Source organism: Telmatherina bonti, assembly GCF_933228915.1.
Source record: "Telmatherina bonti genome assembly, chromosome: 2".
Taxonomy (NCBI): Eukaryota; Metazoa; Chordata; class Actinopteri; order Atheriniformes; family Telmatherinidae; genus Telmatherina; species Telmatherina bonti.
In genome coordinates this window covers 24,720,827-24,742,819 of record NC_136620.1, presented here as the reverse complement: position 1 = coordinate 24,742,819, position 21,993 = coordinate 24,720,827, and the positions used below count along the sequence as shown (strand labels likewise).

The window sequence follows — 21,993 nt, the reverse complement described above, 5'->3', positions numbered from 1 at the left end:
CAAAAAATTGAAGTTGACGTTGTGTTTTCACATCTGTAAGTTTAATAAATGCAATGTGAGTTCTAGGCAAGATGAATGCAGGTTATTTGTTTTTTCCCCTCAAGACCTTCCTTAGTTGCTGCACTTCTGTTGAGAAAAGGAGCCAGAATCCTAAACTACTCTCAAAACCAAAAAATCCCTCTGTTTTGGTGGTCATAAGTTGCTTGTTCAAATCAAATGAAGTCAAACTTTATTTATATTGCACTTTTTTTTTTTACAGATGTGTTTCAAAGTACTTTATGACATAAAAACAATCCCACACTTATGCACACAGACACACAACCAGACACGCGGCCCAAACACACAACCCCACCAAAAAAAAAGAAACACCTTCGGGTTTCTTTATCTGTATCTGGCTTGACACTGCTTCAAGGAAACAATATCTGACGGATCTGTCCATATCAGAAGCCACCCCAAGAATGACCACCAGAGACACAGTAACAGGAAACGTCCAGGCCGGGGTGGGATAGGGCCCACACCACAGCCATAAAGGTGCAGTGCAGAACTCCTACCAACAACCCTGACCAGGGTCATCCTGGTGCTGTCTAGTAGACCTGGGTCTGAGCTGGCTTGGGTGGGGGGAGGTGCTGCTGGCCTTGGGGGGTGCTGGGTCGCCTGCATCGGTGAGGTGCTGAAGGGATGCTGGGGGTAGTGGACGGTGACCGTGGGGGCCCTGGCCCCCCGTCCCCCAGGGGCGTCTCACACAGACATCCCACTGACATAAACCCAGTCGTCTAAATCTTTGTAATTCATAAATCATACATAAAGTGAGTTTGTAAAATACCACTCCAAAATATGCTGTTCATAAAACAGAACCATGTGGCACACACTGACTCTTTCCATTTCTTTTATTTTGTATTTCACATTTCCCACATGAATGCTATAGAAATTTCTAAGTAGCCTTTATTTACTAGCAGTTCTGACGAGCGGTTTCTGAAGTATGGTATTTCAAAACTACACTACAATGGAAGATATCCCTTTGCTTGCAGCCCTGAACAATGCTGGGATGAATAATGGTATTATCTCAATACGTTGAACCATACTGATTGTTCAATTTAGAGACAATCACACAGTCTGTCACTTTTCCACTGCACACCCCTCTGTCTAATTCTATCCTAAACACACATGCATGTTGCAAAATAAGCCTTCGGCCTTACTGCGCTGTGAAAATAAGATGAAGAGAAATCTTTCTTTTTCTGTATGGAACACTCAGGACTCACACACGCACCTGCACACATGCACACACACACACACAAAGGCAGGGCTAGTATCCCCTTGAGTTTTCCCTACTGCTGTGTCTATGAAAAATTTACACGGGAGTGATCTCATCTGCTATTTTGAGCCCATCTCTGACCTAGGAATGTTTGAAAGAGCTAGTGTCTGTCTGCACTTTTTGAGGTTTGTCTTTTGTTTGACAAAACCTGCTGATATATTGAGCGTGCGTTTGTAATGCATAAAGCTGATTTTAAGTTATGTGCCTGTATACCTTTGTGATTTATGCGTTCAAATCACGAAATTGCCTCAACTTCGAATTCCTTCCGATGTTGCAGGCATTTCTGAACAGATTTTATGTGTAGAATTGAAAGCAGGCAATTTCACTCGCCTATTTGTGTATCTTCGTCAGCGAGAAATTGGTATTTCTACTAGGAGAACAAACATTCTGTCATCCACCTGCAGGATTCTCAGTGGTTCGGAAAGACTTCTTTTATTCTCAGGACAGGACACGTATACAACCACAGAGTAAGTGAGTAACAAAGACAGACATAAAAAAAAAAATCAATTGCTTTTGAGAGAACTCCATCAGCAAATTGAGTCAATTTCAGGTTTCTCTGTGAAGTCTCTGATGCAAAAGCTCACCAAAAAAACACTGCTATTCAATTTCATAGCAAGAGCCAGGCCGCTCTTTAGATGAATAGTCTTGGTCTGAAGTGTTGATGTTGGAGATACAAGTCTGCTTGTACTTACTTTCACACAAAATGAAATGAGTTGCTCCTTCCCTACATCTACAAAAACGAACTGGTGTAAGCATTCAGGGAATTTGGATTGTAAGCATGTGGTAGCAGTGAAATGATACGCTGTTGACAGAATGCTGTCTTTGTTCATTTTTTCTTCAAGGTTCTATATGTCTGAACAAAGAGAAAGAAAAGTGTATGCGTGTGTGTTTGTGTGTTTGTGTGTGTGTGTGTGTGTGTGTGTGGTGAAGGGGGAGGGGGTCTCTTAACAGGTCTTTAATGTAAGTAAATACATCAGTCTCTAATTACTTCTTGCTAAATGGCCTTGTCGGATCTTTTTCTTTATAATTTAACTTTCATTGGATTTGACTGATTAAAAATGTAGTTTTCTGTAATTGGCTTGTTTTCTAAACTAACCACTATAATGGCAGCCCTCTGATGTGGTGGAAGTAATTGCTGAATGAAGCTATGCTTAAATGAAGGACTAACTTTATGAGCTTGTTCTTCAGATCTGTTGATATATTGCTAATTCCACAAGATAAAAATCTTTGAATGATCTTTTACCCATGATGCTTTTTAATCCTGACATAATGTAATGAACAGATACCGTTCACTTGTGTAATTCAGTTTAATGCTATACCTGGGAATTTTTACTGCAGAAAGCAGCCCACAGTCTCAGAGAAGTCACATCAAGAAGCTCAAATGTTCTAGGTGGAGGAACGGATTCCGACTACTTGCTGGGTGGTGCTGTTAGCACATGCTGATGAACTGACAAGCAGATGAACCAGGAGAACAAGCTAGGTGGAGAACCTTGTAAAAACCTGACTCAGAAACCATTGTGGAAGGCCTGGACACCTGGAGAGCCCAGGATATGTGGGCTCAAGACAAGAATTAGACCAATAGTTGTTTATTTTCTAACATATATGCATATATATATATATATATATATATATATATATATATATATATATATATATATATATATATATATATATATATATATATACACATATACAACCTTGTAATATATATATATATATATATATATATATATATTACAAGGTTGTATATATATATATATATATATATATATATATATATATACATACACATATACAACCTTGTAATATATATATATATATATATATATATATATATATATATATATATATATATATATATATATATATATATATATATATATATATATTACAAGGTTGTATATGTGTATGTATATATATATATATATATATATATATATATATATATATATATATATATATATATATATATACACAACCTTGTAATATATATATATATATATATATTACAAGGTTGTATATGTGTATATATATATATATATATATATATATATATATATATATATATATATATATATATATATATGTGTATATATATATATATATATATATATATACATATACAACCTTGTAACTTAATTTCCTCTCCAGTTTTAAATTTCATATCTGAATAAATTTAACTTAGAGAGTGTGAAGGCAGCCACACAGTAAAGTTCTGGTAACTTTCTTTTTTTTTCTCAATTGGTTATGTAAACAGTTGAAAGATACACTATCATTTTTCATATTTTTATTAGCTGGGTTGACAGGGGGTTAACTAACTGGGTCCACAAATTTAGTTAACTTTTGTCACCTTGTTAATTTGGTTTCTTCTATCACCTCATCATTTTGCTTTGCTTTCAGTTAATATACTTTTCTTTTGAGTTGCCAGGGTGGAGTTCCCAAGCCTGTCAAAGAAAAGAGTCCTGGTTGCACTGGAGCTCCTTAAATCAGGCTGAGGCCTAATTGGGCAATACCATCTTTTTAGGAGGGAAGTGTAGGAGAGGTTTAGGTTCTTCTATTGATTATTTATCAGTTGTGTTTTGCATTATTTAGGATTTTCCGATTGTTTTGTTTATTGTCTTAAAAGGTTACATGTAACACTTTTTGATAAGTTAAGTTTATGTTATAGTTGGTATAGAGTATTGTATTGTCTCTCCCCCACGTGTGTCAAAATGGCCTGATCCGCCAGTATATATATATGTGTCCCTTGCGTGTCAGTTAGGTAGGTCAGTTTGAGTTCCTTATGTTGAAGTTTGTTTCTTTGACCTCTTTTATGGGCCCAAAGTTATCGCACTGAAAGATTTATTTTGATACTTTTGTTAAATAAATGTAGACATATTTTTCTAAAAAAAAAAAAAAATGTCCTTGTGCTTCTCTGGTTTTTTCAGCTCGATCCCTCACAGAGAGATTAGAGTATAGCGTAAATAGACAGGACAGGTGGTACCAGGTGTTGCTAAGCAGTAGTATGAGCAGGGTCAGATTAATATATTGATTAGTCATCATTTTTTCAATGGATGATTGACCAAATCCCAAACCATTTCAAGGCGATATAACATACCGAACAATATTTTTCATGCCAAAAACATACAGATCGACAATTTAGAGAAACACAGATGGAGTGAAGCATTCTTAAGTCGTCACTTCCAGAAGAGTTTATTTAGACACTAATGTGCTGCAATTGTAGTCTATATCTGATCTAACAATTAGAACAGATGCTAAATGGTCATTTTTCAAATTTAACATTCAGAAGTTCTTATAGAAAACCCCACTGCCTAGCATGCAAAGGGAATCCTAAAGTATTTAGAAAAGTACCTAACTGCAGTGGTTGAGTCATTACTGCTCAATTTGAAACGCTAACTGAATGACGTTTCCAGTTACACACCCATCAATAATGCTCAAATTTGTCATTTGATCAACTTACCATCCACAGAATCACTTCTTACAAACTGAAATCCAATATTATCTGTTACTACGCAGATTCCCCCTCAGGCTAATCCCCTGGACTGCTCCTCATATCTGTAAACTGATGTAGGATCCACCAAAGGTTTAAATTATTGTTGTGTTCAGCAATCCTGGCTCGAGCAACAAAACACACTGCTGCTTGATTGACACTTCAGACTCATGTTGATCATGTTTAGAGTATATCTAAAAGAGGAGTGTGCGAACTGATGATAACAAAACGGACTGAGGCGTGCACTCACTAACAGATGCTCCATAACGGCGCTCACTGTGAAAAGGGAAGATCAAGAAGGCTGCGTATCGACAGGGCAGCTGCCAGGGTCAAAACCAGAGGAATCTGAATAACTTTGATGCCATGCTTTCTCATTACTACTAGAAATACAGAGAGGGAGAAGATACTGCATTTTTATGGCAGGATAGCATGGTGATTTAGATGTTAATTTTTAATGATGCATCAAGAAAAAAAAAAACAGCAAAGATTGCAGAGGAGAAAATCAGCTGAGGCACACTCGATTTCTTGTGTGAACATTTGAACTCTGAGAGCAGGTTTCATCTTCAACAACTAACTGTTCAGTGAGGTGTGTAGGATGGCTTTCAGTACAGTAATGTAAAAATAGGGGGGTTTAAAAGGCAATGAAGAAAAACACAGTTTGTGTAAAGAGCAGGGCTGGAATAATTAATTACATCGTGTTTGACTTATAAGTACAACACTGATGGAGGCATCTGAGGCTTTGCATGCGATCAGTAATGGATGGCCCCGCAGATCGCAGTTGGCATGCTGCAGAGATAGATAACCAGAATACATGCAAGCTTCAAGACCCTCAAAATGTTTTTAGATCACAAATTAATCGGCTGACTGAAAAGACAAACATTAGTTTCTGAAAGTGCTTTCTGAAAAGCTGTTGGTACGTGTCATGGTTACTAATAATGAGAGGATTACCGTCACCAATCACAAAGGGATTAAGTGATAAAAAAAAAACTTATTGAGTTGTGGGGTTTTTTTGGTTCTTTTTTTGTGTGTGTTTTAAAACACACACAATGTAAGCATTACTTTGCTAATTATTCACCGGTGTTTCCACCTTTTAACTGTACATTGCTTCCCTGCTGCCCAAAGACACAAACATAAAATGAAAATTCAGTTTGAAACAGCTACATTGTGGGATAATTTCAGGCCCAATTAATTTTTTTTTTCTTTCTTCCTTTTTTTTCCCAGTTCCAGACTCTTGCTGTGATCAAATAGATGGATCATTTTGTTTTCACAGTTTAATTCACAGTTACATAATTGTCTGTGGTCGTGTCTTGGATTTCTGCTAAATTGTCTACTCCAGCCCATGGGAAGTGTATTTGTATTAAGTGTGTGAACTATTTTTCTATATTTTATACTGTAAACAGCTGTAAACACACTCTGCTGAAAACTGGAAAAAAAACTAACATCTGTAGGATTCAGGGGTCGACATATGGAGGTATGATTGAAGAAGCAATTGCAGTTAATGATTACCAACAAACTCATTTTCACCTGTCTTATGTCACCTCTGCAAATGTTTTCAAACTCATCTACTGCTATGAGGAAGATGCAGAAAGTTGTGTTGCCTTTCCAAAACTGGAGCAAAAACAGCTGTATATCTTCAGTGTAAAAATAACATGACATCTTAACATGACAAAAATAACATGACAAAAATGACATCTTATTGGGAAAGGCAAAAGTTTTTTTCCTGACTTATTTCAATGCAATTCACAAAAAGCCACGTGTTTTTTGAGAAGAGCAAGCTAATCTTAGTTATTGTCAAGGTTTATAATTCAGTGCATCCCAACTTACCTTCACAGTAGGCATTGTCATCTCGCAGTGGACGGAAGCCATCTTTGCAAACACAGCAGTCTCCTGCCTCCAGGTTCACACAGTCAGAGTGCTCCATGCAGCTGTGGCCCTCAGAGCAGAAGTCATGACCTGCAGGAGGTACGGAGAGAAGAAGGTTGAGATGCAGAGAAAAAGGAGAAGTGTTTGGTTGATTATTTCCTATTTCTTATTTCATATATATATATATATATATATATATATATATATATATATATATATATATATATATATATATATATATATATATACACACATATATATATATATATATATATATATATATATATATATATACACACACATATATATATATATATATATATATATATATATATATATATATATATATATATATATATATATATATATATATATATATACATATCCTACAAGTCCAAAGTATGGCTATACTTTCCCATTAACTCCAATGGGATATATATACATATACTGACTACATTTTGGAGGAAAAATACTAATTTGGTCTTAAAAAAAATAAATAAATAAACATTAAAATGTCTAACATTGAGTTAGCTCAATGACACAGTGTAACCTGTGTATAACTTTGTTATATACAGGTTACACTGTGTATAACAGATATTATTCTCCTCTTACCTGCCTAGCTTCACACAACACATATCTGCAATCTGGCACTTTAAAATAAAAATGTTCATTAATATAAGGCATGTTAGGTGAGATAACAGTAATAAAAAATAATACCTCTGCAGACTTTACAACATCTGCTGCTCAGAGCAATCTGCTCCGACTCTGGGCAGTTGAGTTCAGGACAAGGCTCGCTGGGGACCACTCGATGCATGGTCCTGTCCTATGAAGGGCAGGGACAAAATACTAGTGAGCTACTTCTTAGGTGAACTGTGCCCCCCTTCATTTACTCAAGGCCTGAAGGTAATTATGAAGGTAATTATTCATCTATTGTCTTCCTCTTTCTTTGCCCTACTTCCCTTCCTCCCCATGTGTTCATTATGAGCCAATTACTTACTGGTCATTCATGAGTTCTTACAAAACTACTTATTGAGAGTGGTGTTGGGGGGGGTTGTTCTTTTTCCTATGTTCTTCTGTTACCCAAAGTGATTTATAACATGATTCATGGTGTGTCTTTATTACAGGCAACAAACAGTGAATCAGTTCTGTGGATAATCCCAGCATGTGTGTACAACCTGATTAGAGGGCCCCTTTATCCTGCATGCTGGTGGCAAGTTTCTTCATTGTTAGTCTTTTTACCTTCATATAAAGCTAATATGGACTCATTAAAACCAGAGAAGCTTCTGAGTTTTCTTTTCTGTCATGCACTGTATGTATATGTGTACTGTATGTTGTGCTTAATCTTAAACTAGTCTGCCTGTAAGACACAAAGAACTTGACTTGTGGGACATTTTGAATCGAACTTCTCCTAAAGTCTGTAACTTTCTAAACAAGGTTCATCATCTATTTCCTGCCAGCCACCACCCAATATCTGCACCACCCCTGCAGCCAGCAGGCAGACAGAAGATCAGAGGCGTGACAAGCAGCTGTCAGGGGAAGCCTGCAGGAGTCTGCGGCAGTGGGCTGACTGACAGCGCTCCCGTCTCCACTTCTTTGATCTGCCTTGAAATGCCAGTCAGTTAACTGAGCCTACAGATGGGCCAGGTGTGGGCAAGCAAGCCAGACAGCTGTCTGCACCTTCAGATTCAAATGGTGCCTTGCAGAACTCATGGAAGAGCATGAAGTCGGGTGATTATTAAACTTCAAATCACTTTTTTGTGATTGATTGAGCCTGCATGATGTGAACGTCATCATGTAAATTGCTCCAAAAAGAGAGGTTTTTTTTATCCATCTGGTGCACCAGGCGGACAAGGGGAAAATAATCTGAATGATTAAGAAATAAAACTGAATTTGGGATAATTTTGTATCTGATGCATAGTACTAAATAGACTGTACTAGTCTCTAACTGAAGGATGCATAGCTTTGTCTCCAAATGTAAAATAATCAAAAAGGAAAATGATGCCGACATGACTGTAGATTCTTCCTGCTTTAAGTGTTTAGTATTCTTCTGTTTTCTGCTGCAGATTGCACGTTTGTAATGAAAGATGGATGTGCTTGTGAAACTGCAATGACATTCTGTACACAACTGTGCTAAACAAAGCCTGCATGGGAGGAGCAGAGGGAAAGCCACGTGCAAAGCTCAACTCCCAGTTTTTAATTAAATCATTCCCTCTGATTTGCAGCCCATTCACAAATACCTGTAAACTTCACCAGTTTTACCATGTTAGTCCAGGATATCCGTATCTTTCAATGGGAAAGTAACCAAGTACTAATAAGAGCAGCAGAATTGTGGACCACTGTATGTAATGTGTTTACTGAGGTGCATATACTGTGATGTGGAGATTAATTCTGAAGTGTCTGCTTGTAGTGTCTCTCTCTCTCTGTGAGGAAGATTTCTTTCAAACCCTTTTAAATGGATATGGTTAAGTTTTGACATGACTTACCCTGCATTCAAACAGCAGGCACCTGCCAGAGGAGTCACGCACAGCACTCTGATCTCCTTCCACCAATTCCTTTCCACCAAACAAGCAGACAGCTGGTCGTAAAAACCAACACACAGACAGAAATAAGTGTCATAAACACCTGCAGAATAAACCAATAAATGAAAAAGAGTCACTTGTTTCAAATCTGTATTCAATTAATATCATATTTCAGATGTTAGTCTGCATTGTTTAGGCATAGCAGTGGATTTTTACAAAACGTGTAAGAAACATAACAATGTGACAAAGAAAATGACTGCAACTTTCTAATTTCATTCATTAGAAAGTTAACAATTATTGATTTCTACATAATTGTTCCAACTTTAAAACTGGTACATCTAAGCATCTATTGGATTTCTTCCTCTTCAGACAGTAAGTATTAGTATAATGAGGGGGAGTGTGATCAAAGTGATGAACATCTGATGTTAGTGTGCATAATTGTTCGGTGGCTTCATTACCTCAGATGAAATGAGCCAAAGAAATCGATTTAACTGACAATTCAAACATGAAAGAAATTTTAAAAAATCCTTTTCAGACCCATAATATTTAAGGTTGTATAACAAGTGAGGTGGAACAACTAGTGGTGAACAGTTAACAAGGTGGCAAAAAACAATGCTTCAAGATGATAAGGTGTAACTTGAAAGCAAAGGCCTTAAAGACTAAAAAAAAAAATATCCCTGAAACATGTAAACAAAGCTGTTTTTTTCTTTCTTTCATGAACAGATGGAGTTAGAGTGACTTTTAATGGATCAGATGAGTGGCCCTGTGTTTTGATCAATAATGGACACAGGACACCAGTTGGGTGGAGGAGGGAAACAGGCACGGGCTGCATCATGAATTGGAGATTTTCTTGTATGATTTAGACTGGAAATGAACTCCCAAAATGTTGCAGCAAAGGTATGGAAGTATTCCACTGCTTGATAGACCTCGCTTATTTATTGTTTGCTAAAATCCTTAAGCCTCGCTTTGGTTCAGCTATTTGTTATACAGTTGTGGGCATTACATATGCAACATTAATGGCTCAAACATCAGTTTGTTATGAAGGGTTTGGCACTTATTCAGACAGTGGACACTGTCCATGTTTCTAATACTTCTTTCAGAAACATAAAAGCGACAGAAAACGCCAAGCAATTTTTTGCTGTTTAAATATGACTAGATGGTGCATGAGGCATGGTTTTATATCATTTTCTCATTTATCAAAGAGCATCTTGCAAAGTCATGATTCTTCAGTGTATCTCAGGCATCATCTAAAGCAGTGTTACTCAATCCTGGTCCCCAAGTACCACGGCCCTGCATATTTTAGAGGTAACCCTACTTTAATACACCTGAATTAAATGGGTGTCTTGTTAGCGGGCTCGCATAGTTCTGGATGAGGTACATCATCAATGTGAATCAGATGCGTTGGAGTAGGGACACGTGAAAGATTTGCAGGGCGGTGACACCTGAGGGCCAGGATTTAGAAGCATCTTTCTAAAATACAACAAAAGATTCTTGTACTTATATTAGCACCTCATGAAAAGCACCATTAACACTGAAAGATACATATAAGTTTTATGCCAACTAATGCTCTCATATGCATGATGTATTTTTCAGGGAAGACTTTGCATATTTCAGCAAAACAATGTTTAACTACAAAATACAGCATCTACACTAGACTACAAGAGGAGTCTGGGTCCTCGATTGGAACATCTGCAGTCCAGACCTCTCAGCAACTGAAAACACATCATGCTGGTGAATTATAAAGATTAAAACACAGAAAAAATACAAATAAAAAACAAGGATAGTTAAGGAGGTGCAATGTTAAAAAAACATGAGAGAGAAGATTTCGTCTCCCAACGATCCAGTAAAAAGTCTCCTCCATTCCTAGTCTGGCATGAGTTGTCAACAGAAGATGCTGCACAGATGTAAACATGCTGAACCCATGAAAAATCAAGATAAGGTTATAAGGAAATAGTGGAATGTCGTACTCTTAATATTTGATGCTTTCTGTACATAACTTTTTTTTTTTTGGGGGGGGGGGTAAATGAAAACATTTTATACCTCTTATTTTTTCCTTGCTTCAGTATTCTGTGTATTAAATATTTTCTTTGATATCTGTATCAGATTTAACATTTTATTATCATGACATATCTTAACATGCATTTTTATACAGGCATGTCACACTCCGTCATTAATATCTGGAGTGTTTTTAAGCCTTTAAAGGCCTCAGGTAAACGAGAGTCAAGTCAAATCAGCCATGTCAAAGCCAATTAAGTACTGTTACAGAGGAAGTGATGGCATGATTAATTCTGCATGTAGAGAGAGAAATGCTCCTCACCTCTCTACTGAGGAGAAGCTGCCTCATATAATTGGAGTGGGTGGGGTTGGAGTGTTCAAAAATAATCACATGGGCAGGAATAGTGTGTTTGATGAGCGGCTGGGGTCAGGCAGATTCAGATTGATATGAGGAGCAGAAATGATTGACACAGCAGGTCAGGCTTTATCACAAAGCGGTGCGTCATGAAAGCAGAAGACTTCTGAAACATCCATTTGACGCTCTACTTGACAGAGAATTTAAAAAACAGGAGACTCAGAACTCCTCCCCTGCAAGGCCTTGTGCTCTGAGATAAGGCTTTAATTTGGAGAGCGAATTGTATCTTTGTAGCAGAGAAACTTGTGGTGTTCTCTCCGAAGCCGGAGCACGCGTAATTAGATGTGTGTTTGTCTACCTCGCTGAGATAAGTGAGCACTAGAGTATTGAGTTTAAGGGTATTACCTGCTATGTGTTTATATTTGTGGAGCACCGCAGCAGATAGAGTCCAGCATAAAACCCCTGTTGTTTCATCTCTGACCCGCGGGTTGGTGGAAATGATGCTGACGCGAGTTGATTAGAATCAGAAAGACTAATGGTTTCTTTCTGATAAAGAGTTCAATCCCTTCCATGTTTTGCTTGCAAGGGAAGCAGAAGATCAACAGCAGAAGTGTGTAGGAGTTTGTGATGAGTGGGTTCTGAAATTAAGTACGCTAGCGCAAGATGTGGAGTCAATTTTACACAGAAGTACAATACAAGCATAGTCTGCTGCATTATTTTGTCTTTTGTACGGTGTGTAACTTTCAATACGAGAAGATAAGTAACTAATAGCGCTCTGAAATAAGGTGCTGAGTTTCTCTAAGTTAGACACACGCTGAACTTTGATCTGATATGTCTTCTCTCTCTGCTTTTCAAAGGCACATATATCACGCCCGTTTTAATTTGCGTTACCTTCATAATGATCCCTGGGTGAGAAAGGATAATACAGACTGAAATCCATATTTATTTAGAGTGAAACTTAGAGAACATGAGATGCAGAGTGCAGCTGTGAGGAGGCTAATAAGAGTTCATTGCTTAGCTCAAAGTCTTTAGGAGAAAAAAAAAAAAAACACAGGCCCACTGTGCAGCAATGTGATGAAACAGAATTATTTATCCCTCCAGCCAGAACACATCATTGCTTTAAGTTAAAAATGGACATTTATGAAAACTATGCAAGTGTATGAATCATTTCAGGCCTTTAACATTTCCTTCCTCTTCACTTTTCTTGCAGCCTCAACGTGTCACGCCATAAATAGGAACTACTTTACATCACATGCGGCGATCCCAGATTTACTGGCTCATGTCTGTGTGACTGGTGGCCATCTGTGTTTTCAAGCCAGCTAGTGAATAATTGATTGGTCCATGTATATGCAAAAGGATGAACTCCTCTCAAGGGACATGTTAGGAGGTAGCTTAGCAACACAGCAGAGCCCTGGTCAATTGTCAGGCAGCCCTTGTGGAGGCGTTATTTGCACTCTAGATGTGATGGTGAAGACTGTTTTGCCATCCTGTGTGTGTTTGTGTGTGCTTGTATCCATGATTTTGGAAGTGTTGGAAGGTTGTTGAGGTTAAGAGTCCTCTACTCACGTTGGCACTCCTTGCAGCAGGCACTCTTCATGTAGGCAGGCGCTGTGCCTGCAGGGCAGTGAGGGAGAGGGCAGGAGATGGCTTCACATTGTACTGTGCCATTCTGGTGAGGACAGAGAAACACGTGGTTTAAACAAGCGTTACCAAAGACTAAATCAGATATAGAAAATGTGATGTGTAGACTGATGGATAATTCTCTAAATATCAAGACTTTCAAAACTGGCAACAATTCTTTTCCCTTTTATTTATGTTACCATGAACTTTGAATCACTGAATTGTGATTGCTATTTACCGTCTGAATGAATAAATAATGAAAAGTAAATCCCATAAAATCCTGGAAACACAGAAACATTAGTTCTTTGTTGCAACTGTGGCTTTTATGACAGCTTGAATTTTTTGAGACCTGCCTGTCACTGATAAAGAAATAAAGAAAAACTTCTATCAATGACTTGAAAAGTTTCCAACTTTGTTTTATAGATTTTCTGCTTTTATTTTTCCATCATAAATTTTTAGTCTCTCTGGTAAAATACATCAGCTTGACCAACAATCCGAGCACACCAAACTTATGATGAATGAAAAAAGATAAAATGTTGTACACTTGTGAGTCAAAGTTTTTACCCTCAGCTTTTATTTCAGGACCTTTACCTAACATAATGTTGCATAGCAGTATCACTGCTTTTTATAGGGTGCTTTATAATGCTATTTGTAAATATATAAAACAAAGAATAATCAACATTAGGTCATAAATTAGGCTCTGTATCGGATGTTTCTTTCCTTCTTGGTTTAAAATCATAGCAAAAAATCCGATTTTTCTCAATTAAACAGGCAAATTTCATGAGTTTGTAAATCAGATACATATCGAATGTTTTCCAAAGTGACCTTAGTCTGAAGAATCATGCCAAATTTCATCTGACTTTTAGGTTACTTAAGTCAGACAAACATCACAATCTGTGCTGGTAGAACACAGCAAAATGTCAACAATAGACAAAGGTGTGACTGCAGAATAACTTCCACACACACTCACATATATTTACTTGTAAAACACAACATGTTTCCGTGCAAGTAGGACATTTCAGGACTGTAGACTGTTCACATTGAAGTGTGATGGAGGAGGTCAAATTTATGTGAAGAACCGCACAATAAATCTGATCTCAGCAAAAAGACTAAATCAAGCATTAAAACCTGCAGTGCCAAAATAACAGCCTACATTTCAATAGTGGAGAGAGGGGCGGTCAGTAGGGGACCTGGATACTGGACAGGGGGGCACTGGCTTTGCAAGGTTAATAATCTCTGAGTCCATTTTGTCAGTGATTGTTGAAATGTGCTTGTTTTTTTGTTGTTTTTACTTTTGATGTTTCATTGGACCATGTGATTGAAATATTTAACAATAATGGAAGAGCAGAAATCGACAGTGTGAGCAGTCACACACAGCCTCTTACAAAGTCTGAGTGAGGATCTGCAGTAGCAGAGATCAGCAGGGTATTTAAAGGGTGGATCGCATGCATTCAAGTAGACCAGTTTTGAGAGGAATGTTACAAAGCAGAAGAGTCCTTCTCCCACACCCAGTTTGTCTATGGTTATCCTGCTAGTTTGGGTAGTTACCTTGTATTTTAGTTACTATCCTGAGCCTCAGGTGAGGTCAAATTATAGTTACACAAAGGGTTACACAAACATGACAATGCAGTTGCACAAAACGATGACATGAAAATTTCTTTTACAACCTAAACCAAATAAAGATTCCAGCTTCCACTTTTTTAGTTCAGATTTATACAGATAATCACTTTCATCCAACTAGCAACAGTCCTTAATGGTTTCTCTTTGCCCCATTCTACCTTGTTTTCCTCTATTAAATGTATAGTTATTAATGTACTTATTAGTAAATTAGTTATTAGTTCACTCCTGGCTTTTGGCATTGATTATTGGTTCCAACGTTTGGTTTTCATTTCTATTTGTTATGCATTATCTATTTTAAGGTATACTAGTTTGACTTTCTGTCATGGTGCTTCACAACTTTCCCATTTGCTTTGTGCAAGCTCTAAATTTTGTTTCATGTCAAATTATTGATTTTAGTGTGGCTATTTGTTTTTAATGAAGCCTACCACCGCAGCTCTGTGTGAATTCCTTTTTGAAGGTTACAGAAAAGAGATGTTGATTCAACTTTGTAATGTAAAACGAAATCAATACTCTTTCCACTCTTTTTTCTGTCACACTTTTATCAATTTCAGGCTAAATAAGTTGAATAGATCTCTGCATGGGTAGTTTTTGAGGACATAAAACTATCTTGCTCTGTGATGGCAGCATTTATGATTCTGTGACCAGACCCCTACTTGGACGCTGATGTTACTTTAAAGGTGGAGTATGAAAGATTTTCAATATTTTTTTAAAAAAAACAACTAAAAAAAATAACTACAATCATAATTAGATTTTTTTTTTTAAAAAACATGTAGGTTCCAGTCTTTCCATATTTGATGTGTTATTAAATTACAAGTGTAGTTATTTTATTAGTTTTTTTGTTTTTTTTAAATATTGAAAATCTTACATACTCCACCTTTAACAAACATATTATAGCAGTACTTAAAATTACATAAACTATTGAAATAAAAGAAGCATTTCTATCAGCCAAAGTATAAAACACAGCAGCTTTTTCTTTTAAAATATAATGTATTCAAACTTTTCTCCTTTCCCTGCCTGTGATTAACATCATTACCACAAATGAAAGCTCTGTGACAGCAACATCTATGAACCTGATCCCCATAATTGATGACATCTTAATGCTTCACCTTTGAATTTTAAAGGTCACTGCTAATTGCCACACATAAGGCAAGAAACATATCCCATGTAATTCCATAATTGCAGCCCAGGAATGATAACACACCATTCCTGTTGAATAAAGCTGTTTCATTGGTTGAGTGGGTTGAACAAATCTCTGATGATAATTATCATCTGTCAGGAGCAATTAGGTGCAGTGCATTGAGAGATATGTGATTTCCTAGTTTTTGCGTGTCGAGTAGTGATGCGCGAAGGAATTTCATTGGCTGCTTGGAACAGTTCAGTACCACTGAATTAGTTTCACGTTGCAAAGCTGAGTGGACTGACAAAGTATGAAATCTGTTTTCTGATGCGGTACAAGTTCTCTAGCGGTTTCTAGTTCCTCTGTTGGTAATTATTCACACTTTTTGCAGTTCAAACTAAATCCTTAAGAAATTGAAGCACAACTGAGCATTATTGTTGATGTGTCTAATCCAAAGTGCCAGGGAAAAAGTTAATACAAAATACATACCTCGGGTAACTGGGGCAACCCTCCTGTAAAATAATACTAGAATAATGACAATACAAATTCTCAACAATAGGAGTCCTTCACTTCACTACATTCAAACACACCCCCACATTCACCCACTTGATCAACAGTGGAGCAAAACAAAGGCAGCTCTCACGATTGGAGCAATGAACATGTGTATTTCACATACACACACATGCACACAAACTAAGCTTTATACTCTAACTAGAGCAATTTATACATTATTAAAAATAGTATGTTGTGTTCTCACACATACACACACACATATCCAAACTCACACACATATCTGCAATCTTTCTTTCACAACACACTTGGATGCCTGTAAACACATGAGGCATCACGGCATGACAAGCACACAGTTTTGGACTCAGTATATGAACACTTACACGCACTTAATTAAAATTTAAATGCCCCTTCTTGCTTTTTATTAATCACCCATGTGTGAGCCCCACCGTGCATGTGCAGTTCCTGCAGCCATCTGTCCAGCCCTCATCCTCCCTGTAGACGACCCCCTTGACGTTGCAGGTTCGCTCACAATAGCAGCCATCCAGCCCATTCATCTTCTCCTCTGCCCTGGACAGCTGCTCACGCGACCAACCCACCCAAAGAAAGAAACAAAGAAAAGCAGTCAGGAGTGAAGATTTAAGTCTGCCTGTGTGTATGCTTACAAGTAGAAGTCTTCCAAAAAGAACAAGAATGAATGAACACTGGGACATCACAGCAATCCCTCCCTTGACTGTACCACCTCTGTACAACCTCTGCATCATGCTCTCCCTTTAATATATCTCTTACAGCCTGTTGCAATGACACAAGTATCCTGATTTCTGTTTATTTTATGCTTCTGTGCAAAGAACTAATTTAAATCACAGAATTTCCATAAATGAAAGCAATTACTCTCAGTTTTATGGGGATATGATACTTAAATATTGGGGATATCACATATACATATACATTACCTTGCTTGATGTTTTTGCAAGGATATCCTGCAGTTCCATGATTTTCTGAACAAGTCCATGGAAATCATTGCAGGTTGGACATGCTGAAACACAAGACAGAATGCACTTCATTTAAAGAGGAAATTGCACTTTCTCAAGTTAAAACGTATGTATTGGTGTTGGCCGGAAGTGTTAACATGCCCGGAAGCCTTTCTTTTAAAAACGGTCAAGTTTTTTCGTCTGGGCCCTTTGTTTGCAGCAAAACTGTCCACAAGGCTGAAGTCTCGCAAACCCTTTTTTTTTTTTTATGTCCCCGGGATTTTGTCATCCTGGGGAGTAAATTGCATGTTATTTGTGTAAAATGGGAGCAGTGCAGGACATAACATTTGCTGATTTTACTGGTAACACTGGGCAGAAATGAGCCTCCTGGAGGCTGAAGCTGGTGAACTGTCTGTGTTCCAGAGCCTGTAGTGTGTGTTGTCACTATTTACTTGATTGCTCCCGTAAAGTCAGGTGGTGGAGGGTCCTGCATGTTACGGCTAAGGTATGGACCCCAACCCGCTTTTATCTGAGTGGTTTCTATGGCAACAGTGCTCTTGTCCATAGATCTGAAATATATGTTTCGTCACATTCGCATCAAGCCAGATGTTTATTACTTTTATTTTTATGTAATTTTATCTGCATGAAGTTTGTGGGGGGGGCTAAAACGTTGTCTGTGTGTAGCAGTGTGTAAAATAAAATGAGTGTGTTTTTAATATTCTATGTTGTATATTTTGGTGTGTGAAATCCTGTTTTATGTAATATTTGTTTTTTAAAAGTATGCATAAACTTGGTGTTGCCTTTGGCATGAAGGTGCTTTATAAAGTTTGATTTCATCTATTGGCATAAACTGCAGCTATTTACACCTACAATCTATTCATGAGATGATCAGATATTTTTCTTCTATTTGCAGATTTTAGTCCAGCACATCTCATTCTATACGCAGCACCAGCGGTGTACAGGTAGATGTTGGCTGATAGACTGATCCGGCAGTGCAAGCAACAACTAGAACACAGCTGTCACCAAGGACTTTCCATCCTCACTTCAGATGTACTGGTTTGTTGTCTTTTTCATTAATTTTAGATACAGAAAATTATAATAAATCAAACACATATACACTCTTAATGGAAGTTAAGAGGCACTTTTATTGCTTCTTTTGATGTCAGTATCTGGTTCTGTGCAGAAAAGGAACCCAGGCGACATCAGTGAAGATAATGCAGGAGTCTGCACATCTCTTGATACTGTGGTTCCAGCCTTCCCTGGTCCTAACAGCTATCCCTAAAGAGGCCTCAACTCAGTCTGGAGGAAGAGGAAGATTTCTTTGGAGGCTTGCTCAGTGGTTCCAGAACTATGAGACACCACATTTAACCCAGAAAGCTCAGCAACTGTGTTAACAGAATCAATAACTAGCTGTGAAAAAAATCATTTTCATTTTATTACATTAAAAAGGAGCATTGATTTTATTTCTGTACACTAATAAAGACATTGTGTTTTAATGAGCTGTTATTTTTTTACTTCAGCTTTACAGTTTATATTCAAAAATCAGATGCATAAATGTGTACATGGTAAAGTTGTGTATTTACTTTAATTCAACTGCTTTTGTCTTAAGTGACTGCAGCAAAATTACTATTTGTGATATGTAATATGAAATGGCAAGAACATATATAATCATCTTTTCCAGTTATTTGCCTTCTGATTAGCTTTACTTCTGAATTTTTGGGTATAAAAGAGAAACTTCCCCTTCATTTCCTCCAATTGGTAAATGTACACAATCCTGCTTATAAATGTTTATACTTGTATATTATAATATTTGACTTCATGTTTTTTATCTGTACAGTAACACGGCCACACAGTGACTAAATCAACCTGAGATCTGTCATGTGGAAATCACGACATTTTCCAGACTCCTGGCGAAAACAACACATTTAAAAAGGCTTATTAATTAATTAAGATACACACTGATTGTAAATAAAACCTAAAGTTTGTGCAATTCTGTGTCGTTAAAATGTGTGTGTGCTAAGTCTGGTCGAAAAATATGATGCAGGGGTCAACATTAGTTCATTTTTTTACATCTCTAACTCCAGATTTTTTAAAAATGTACATTCATGGTTTAAAAATAAAATTGAGATGTATTAACATGAACGACATGCCTCATTGTTAACATGCTATCTGACTTTACAGGCAAGGTGAGCAGACATTAAAATGACCATTTACCATTCAGAGACAGTTTGTTGAAAATGTGCTCCTTCCACCATCTTGGTATCTTCTCTCTCAGGCTCAGACTCGGGTTTAAACATAAATTGAGAAAGCTGCTGCTGTCAGTTAGCTGCTGTTTTTAGCATCGGACGTACTGGGCCCGCCCCCCCCTGCTGACGCTGGACTTCCAGCAATCAATCAGCGCGCACCTCATAAACGATATTTAAACTGACATCTATGTTTTTTCAAAATCTCGCATGAAATCTCACAAGAAAAGTTTTGTTATGAATAAAGGGTCAGAAAAAGCACTTAAAAAAAATGTTTTGGTTTAATAAGTTTTTAAACAATTATTTAAAAACAATTTGAGGACAGTGGAGGGATGAAAAGACCAGGTTATGACTCCTTTAAGCACATATTGTACAAATAACTTAAGATGTCTTATAGTAACTAAAAAATAAGACAGGTAGAAAAAACTTTGGTGCCTTGTTTTCTGAACTAGAAATAACAAGCAGTATTCTACCATGTCAATTGAATTTCTCTCATTATTTCCTATTGCTTCATTTTACTTATTCTCAGGTGCCCCCTCTTCCAATAAGACATCATCTTCTGTAAAATGCTTCCGCAGCCCACGGGGAAGCACGGGGGACTTAATCCATATGAACCATGAGATGTTTGCCAATCAAGAAAATAGCTTCTTTTTTTTCAAGCTTCATCCAAAACCCCAACGAATCTCAACAATTACCAATTAAAAATCATGCTGAGGTGGTAATATATACCTTGTGAGTCATGCCACTAGAGAATATCATAAATGTGACATATATTCTCTTAAACCAATTCTAGTATTTTTACAAATTGCTTTGCCCCCTCAATTATTACCAAATATATTTAACTGTCAGTCATTGCAAAATTAAAATCCAAAGTCTTATTGATAAGAATTTAAATTCAAGATTTGAACCACATAAATAAATACCAATCAAAGAAATCAAAAGTAAGAAAAATTAAGTGTCTTGAAAAGTTATTATTTGTGATGTCCAAATATGATGTAAAGGAAGAGATTTCACTCACTTCTGTTCAGATCTGGGCACTGTGAAATGTAACCCTGCGGCATCACCAGGATCTCCACGTCCTGCATCACCCCCTGTTCACACAGATGCAACAAAAGTTTGAATCAATACCACACAAAGAACTGACAGCCAGAACAAATAACACAAAGGAAGTTAATGTATAGTAAATACATCCGGACCCATATGGGCAGAGACATTTAAGTGTGCAGTTTGACATAATGAGGGGTCCCAAACAATTATACTGAATGCTTATATTTAAAACACCTGTTTAGTAAGTCTACTAATTGATGAAAGTCCGTGGAAATGTATGTTTTTATTCCGACCGAATGAGAGGTCATGTGTGTCCTAGATGGTTGTTATAATAAATGATCTCATGTGCAAACACCAGCAGGAAGTTAAACCAGTGATGTGGGAGTTACATGGATTTTTTTTTTCCCCCCCAGTTTTCTTTGCTATACACAAGCAGGAAATACAGATTCAATTTGATACATAAGTCTAAATTAATAGCATTTTGTCCTACATCCAAACACAAACACTGGCAGACATGCACACATACATGCAGATACTCTGTTGCCATGGCAATCTGGCCAGTTTCACTCCTTTAGAGCATTTATTACCCTTACAGAAGTGGAGCGGTGCAACTTAGGAGAAATTGTTTTTTAAATTGTCTTGCCACTTCAATTTACCGGCCATAAATTTAAAATCCTGCGGAAATGACACGCTGATTTCTCACAGCAAAGTCCTGAAATGGAAGCAGGCAGGAGTCATGTCTATCAAACTTGTAATGAAACCATAAAACTAACATTTATTTGCAGTCACTGTACAATTTTCACACGGTGCGACTGCTTCATTTGAACTGTGATTAATGCTGCATCATATATTTCCACGAAGCTGAAGTCACAGTCACACACAGTGTTTACCTCACCAATGTGAAAAATTTGCAAGTGGAACTGAACGTGTGAACAAGGTTTAGCAAAAAGAAATCCCACAGAATTTATTGGATAACTTGAAAGGGGATGAAAGCAAAGCTGGCATGATGCAGACAGGAAACAAGCTGTCAGTTAGTTACTAATAAATTATTTGATTTATGGAAATCCTCCTCTCAAGTTATTCTTCAGAGAAATTCCCCAAACAAGAAAGTGGGGATTTATATAAAGGTTAAAAAAAAAAAAAAAGAAAGAAAAAAAAAGAAAAACTGGCATATTTTAGACTATAATACCATCAGATGTGAAGAGAATATTTAACATGTTTAACAACTGTTTCATTTGAACGCATCTCCAACCAGAGCCTGTTGGGTATCGTAATCTGGTAGAGGACTCTCAGCAGAAAAACTGATTTACAGAATTAGTTACAGCCTCACC

At 37.1% G+C, this 21,993-nt stretch overlaps 1 protein-coding gene across 1 annotated transcript in view; it reads right to left on the bottom strand.

The window, feature by feature from the left end:
• The window catches only part of nell2a (neural EGFL like 2a), a gene marked incomplete at its 5' end in the record, with an annotated part of 83,319 nt that overhangs the window by 44,804 nt on the left and 16,522 nt on the right, over positions 1-21,993 (bottom strand). The window contains 7 exons of the mRNA XM_079256066.1: positions 6,627-6,755; positions 7,383-7,488; positions 9,149-9,240; positions 13,101-13,203; positions 16,851-16,979; positions 17,355-17,437; positions 20,634-20,706. Coding sequence (XP_079112192.1) covers positions 6,627-6,755; positions 7,383-7,488; positions 9,149-9,240; positions 13,101-13,203; positions 16,851-16,979; positions 17,355-17,437; positions 20,634-20,706 — 715 coding nt within the window. The remainder of the gene's footprint in view (positions 1-6,626; positions 6,756-7,382; positions 7,489-9,148; positions 9,241-13,100; positions 13,204-16,850; positions 16,980-17,354; positions 17,438-20,633; positions 20,707-21,993) is intronic.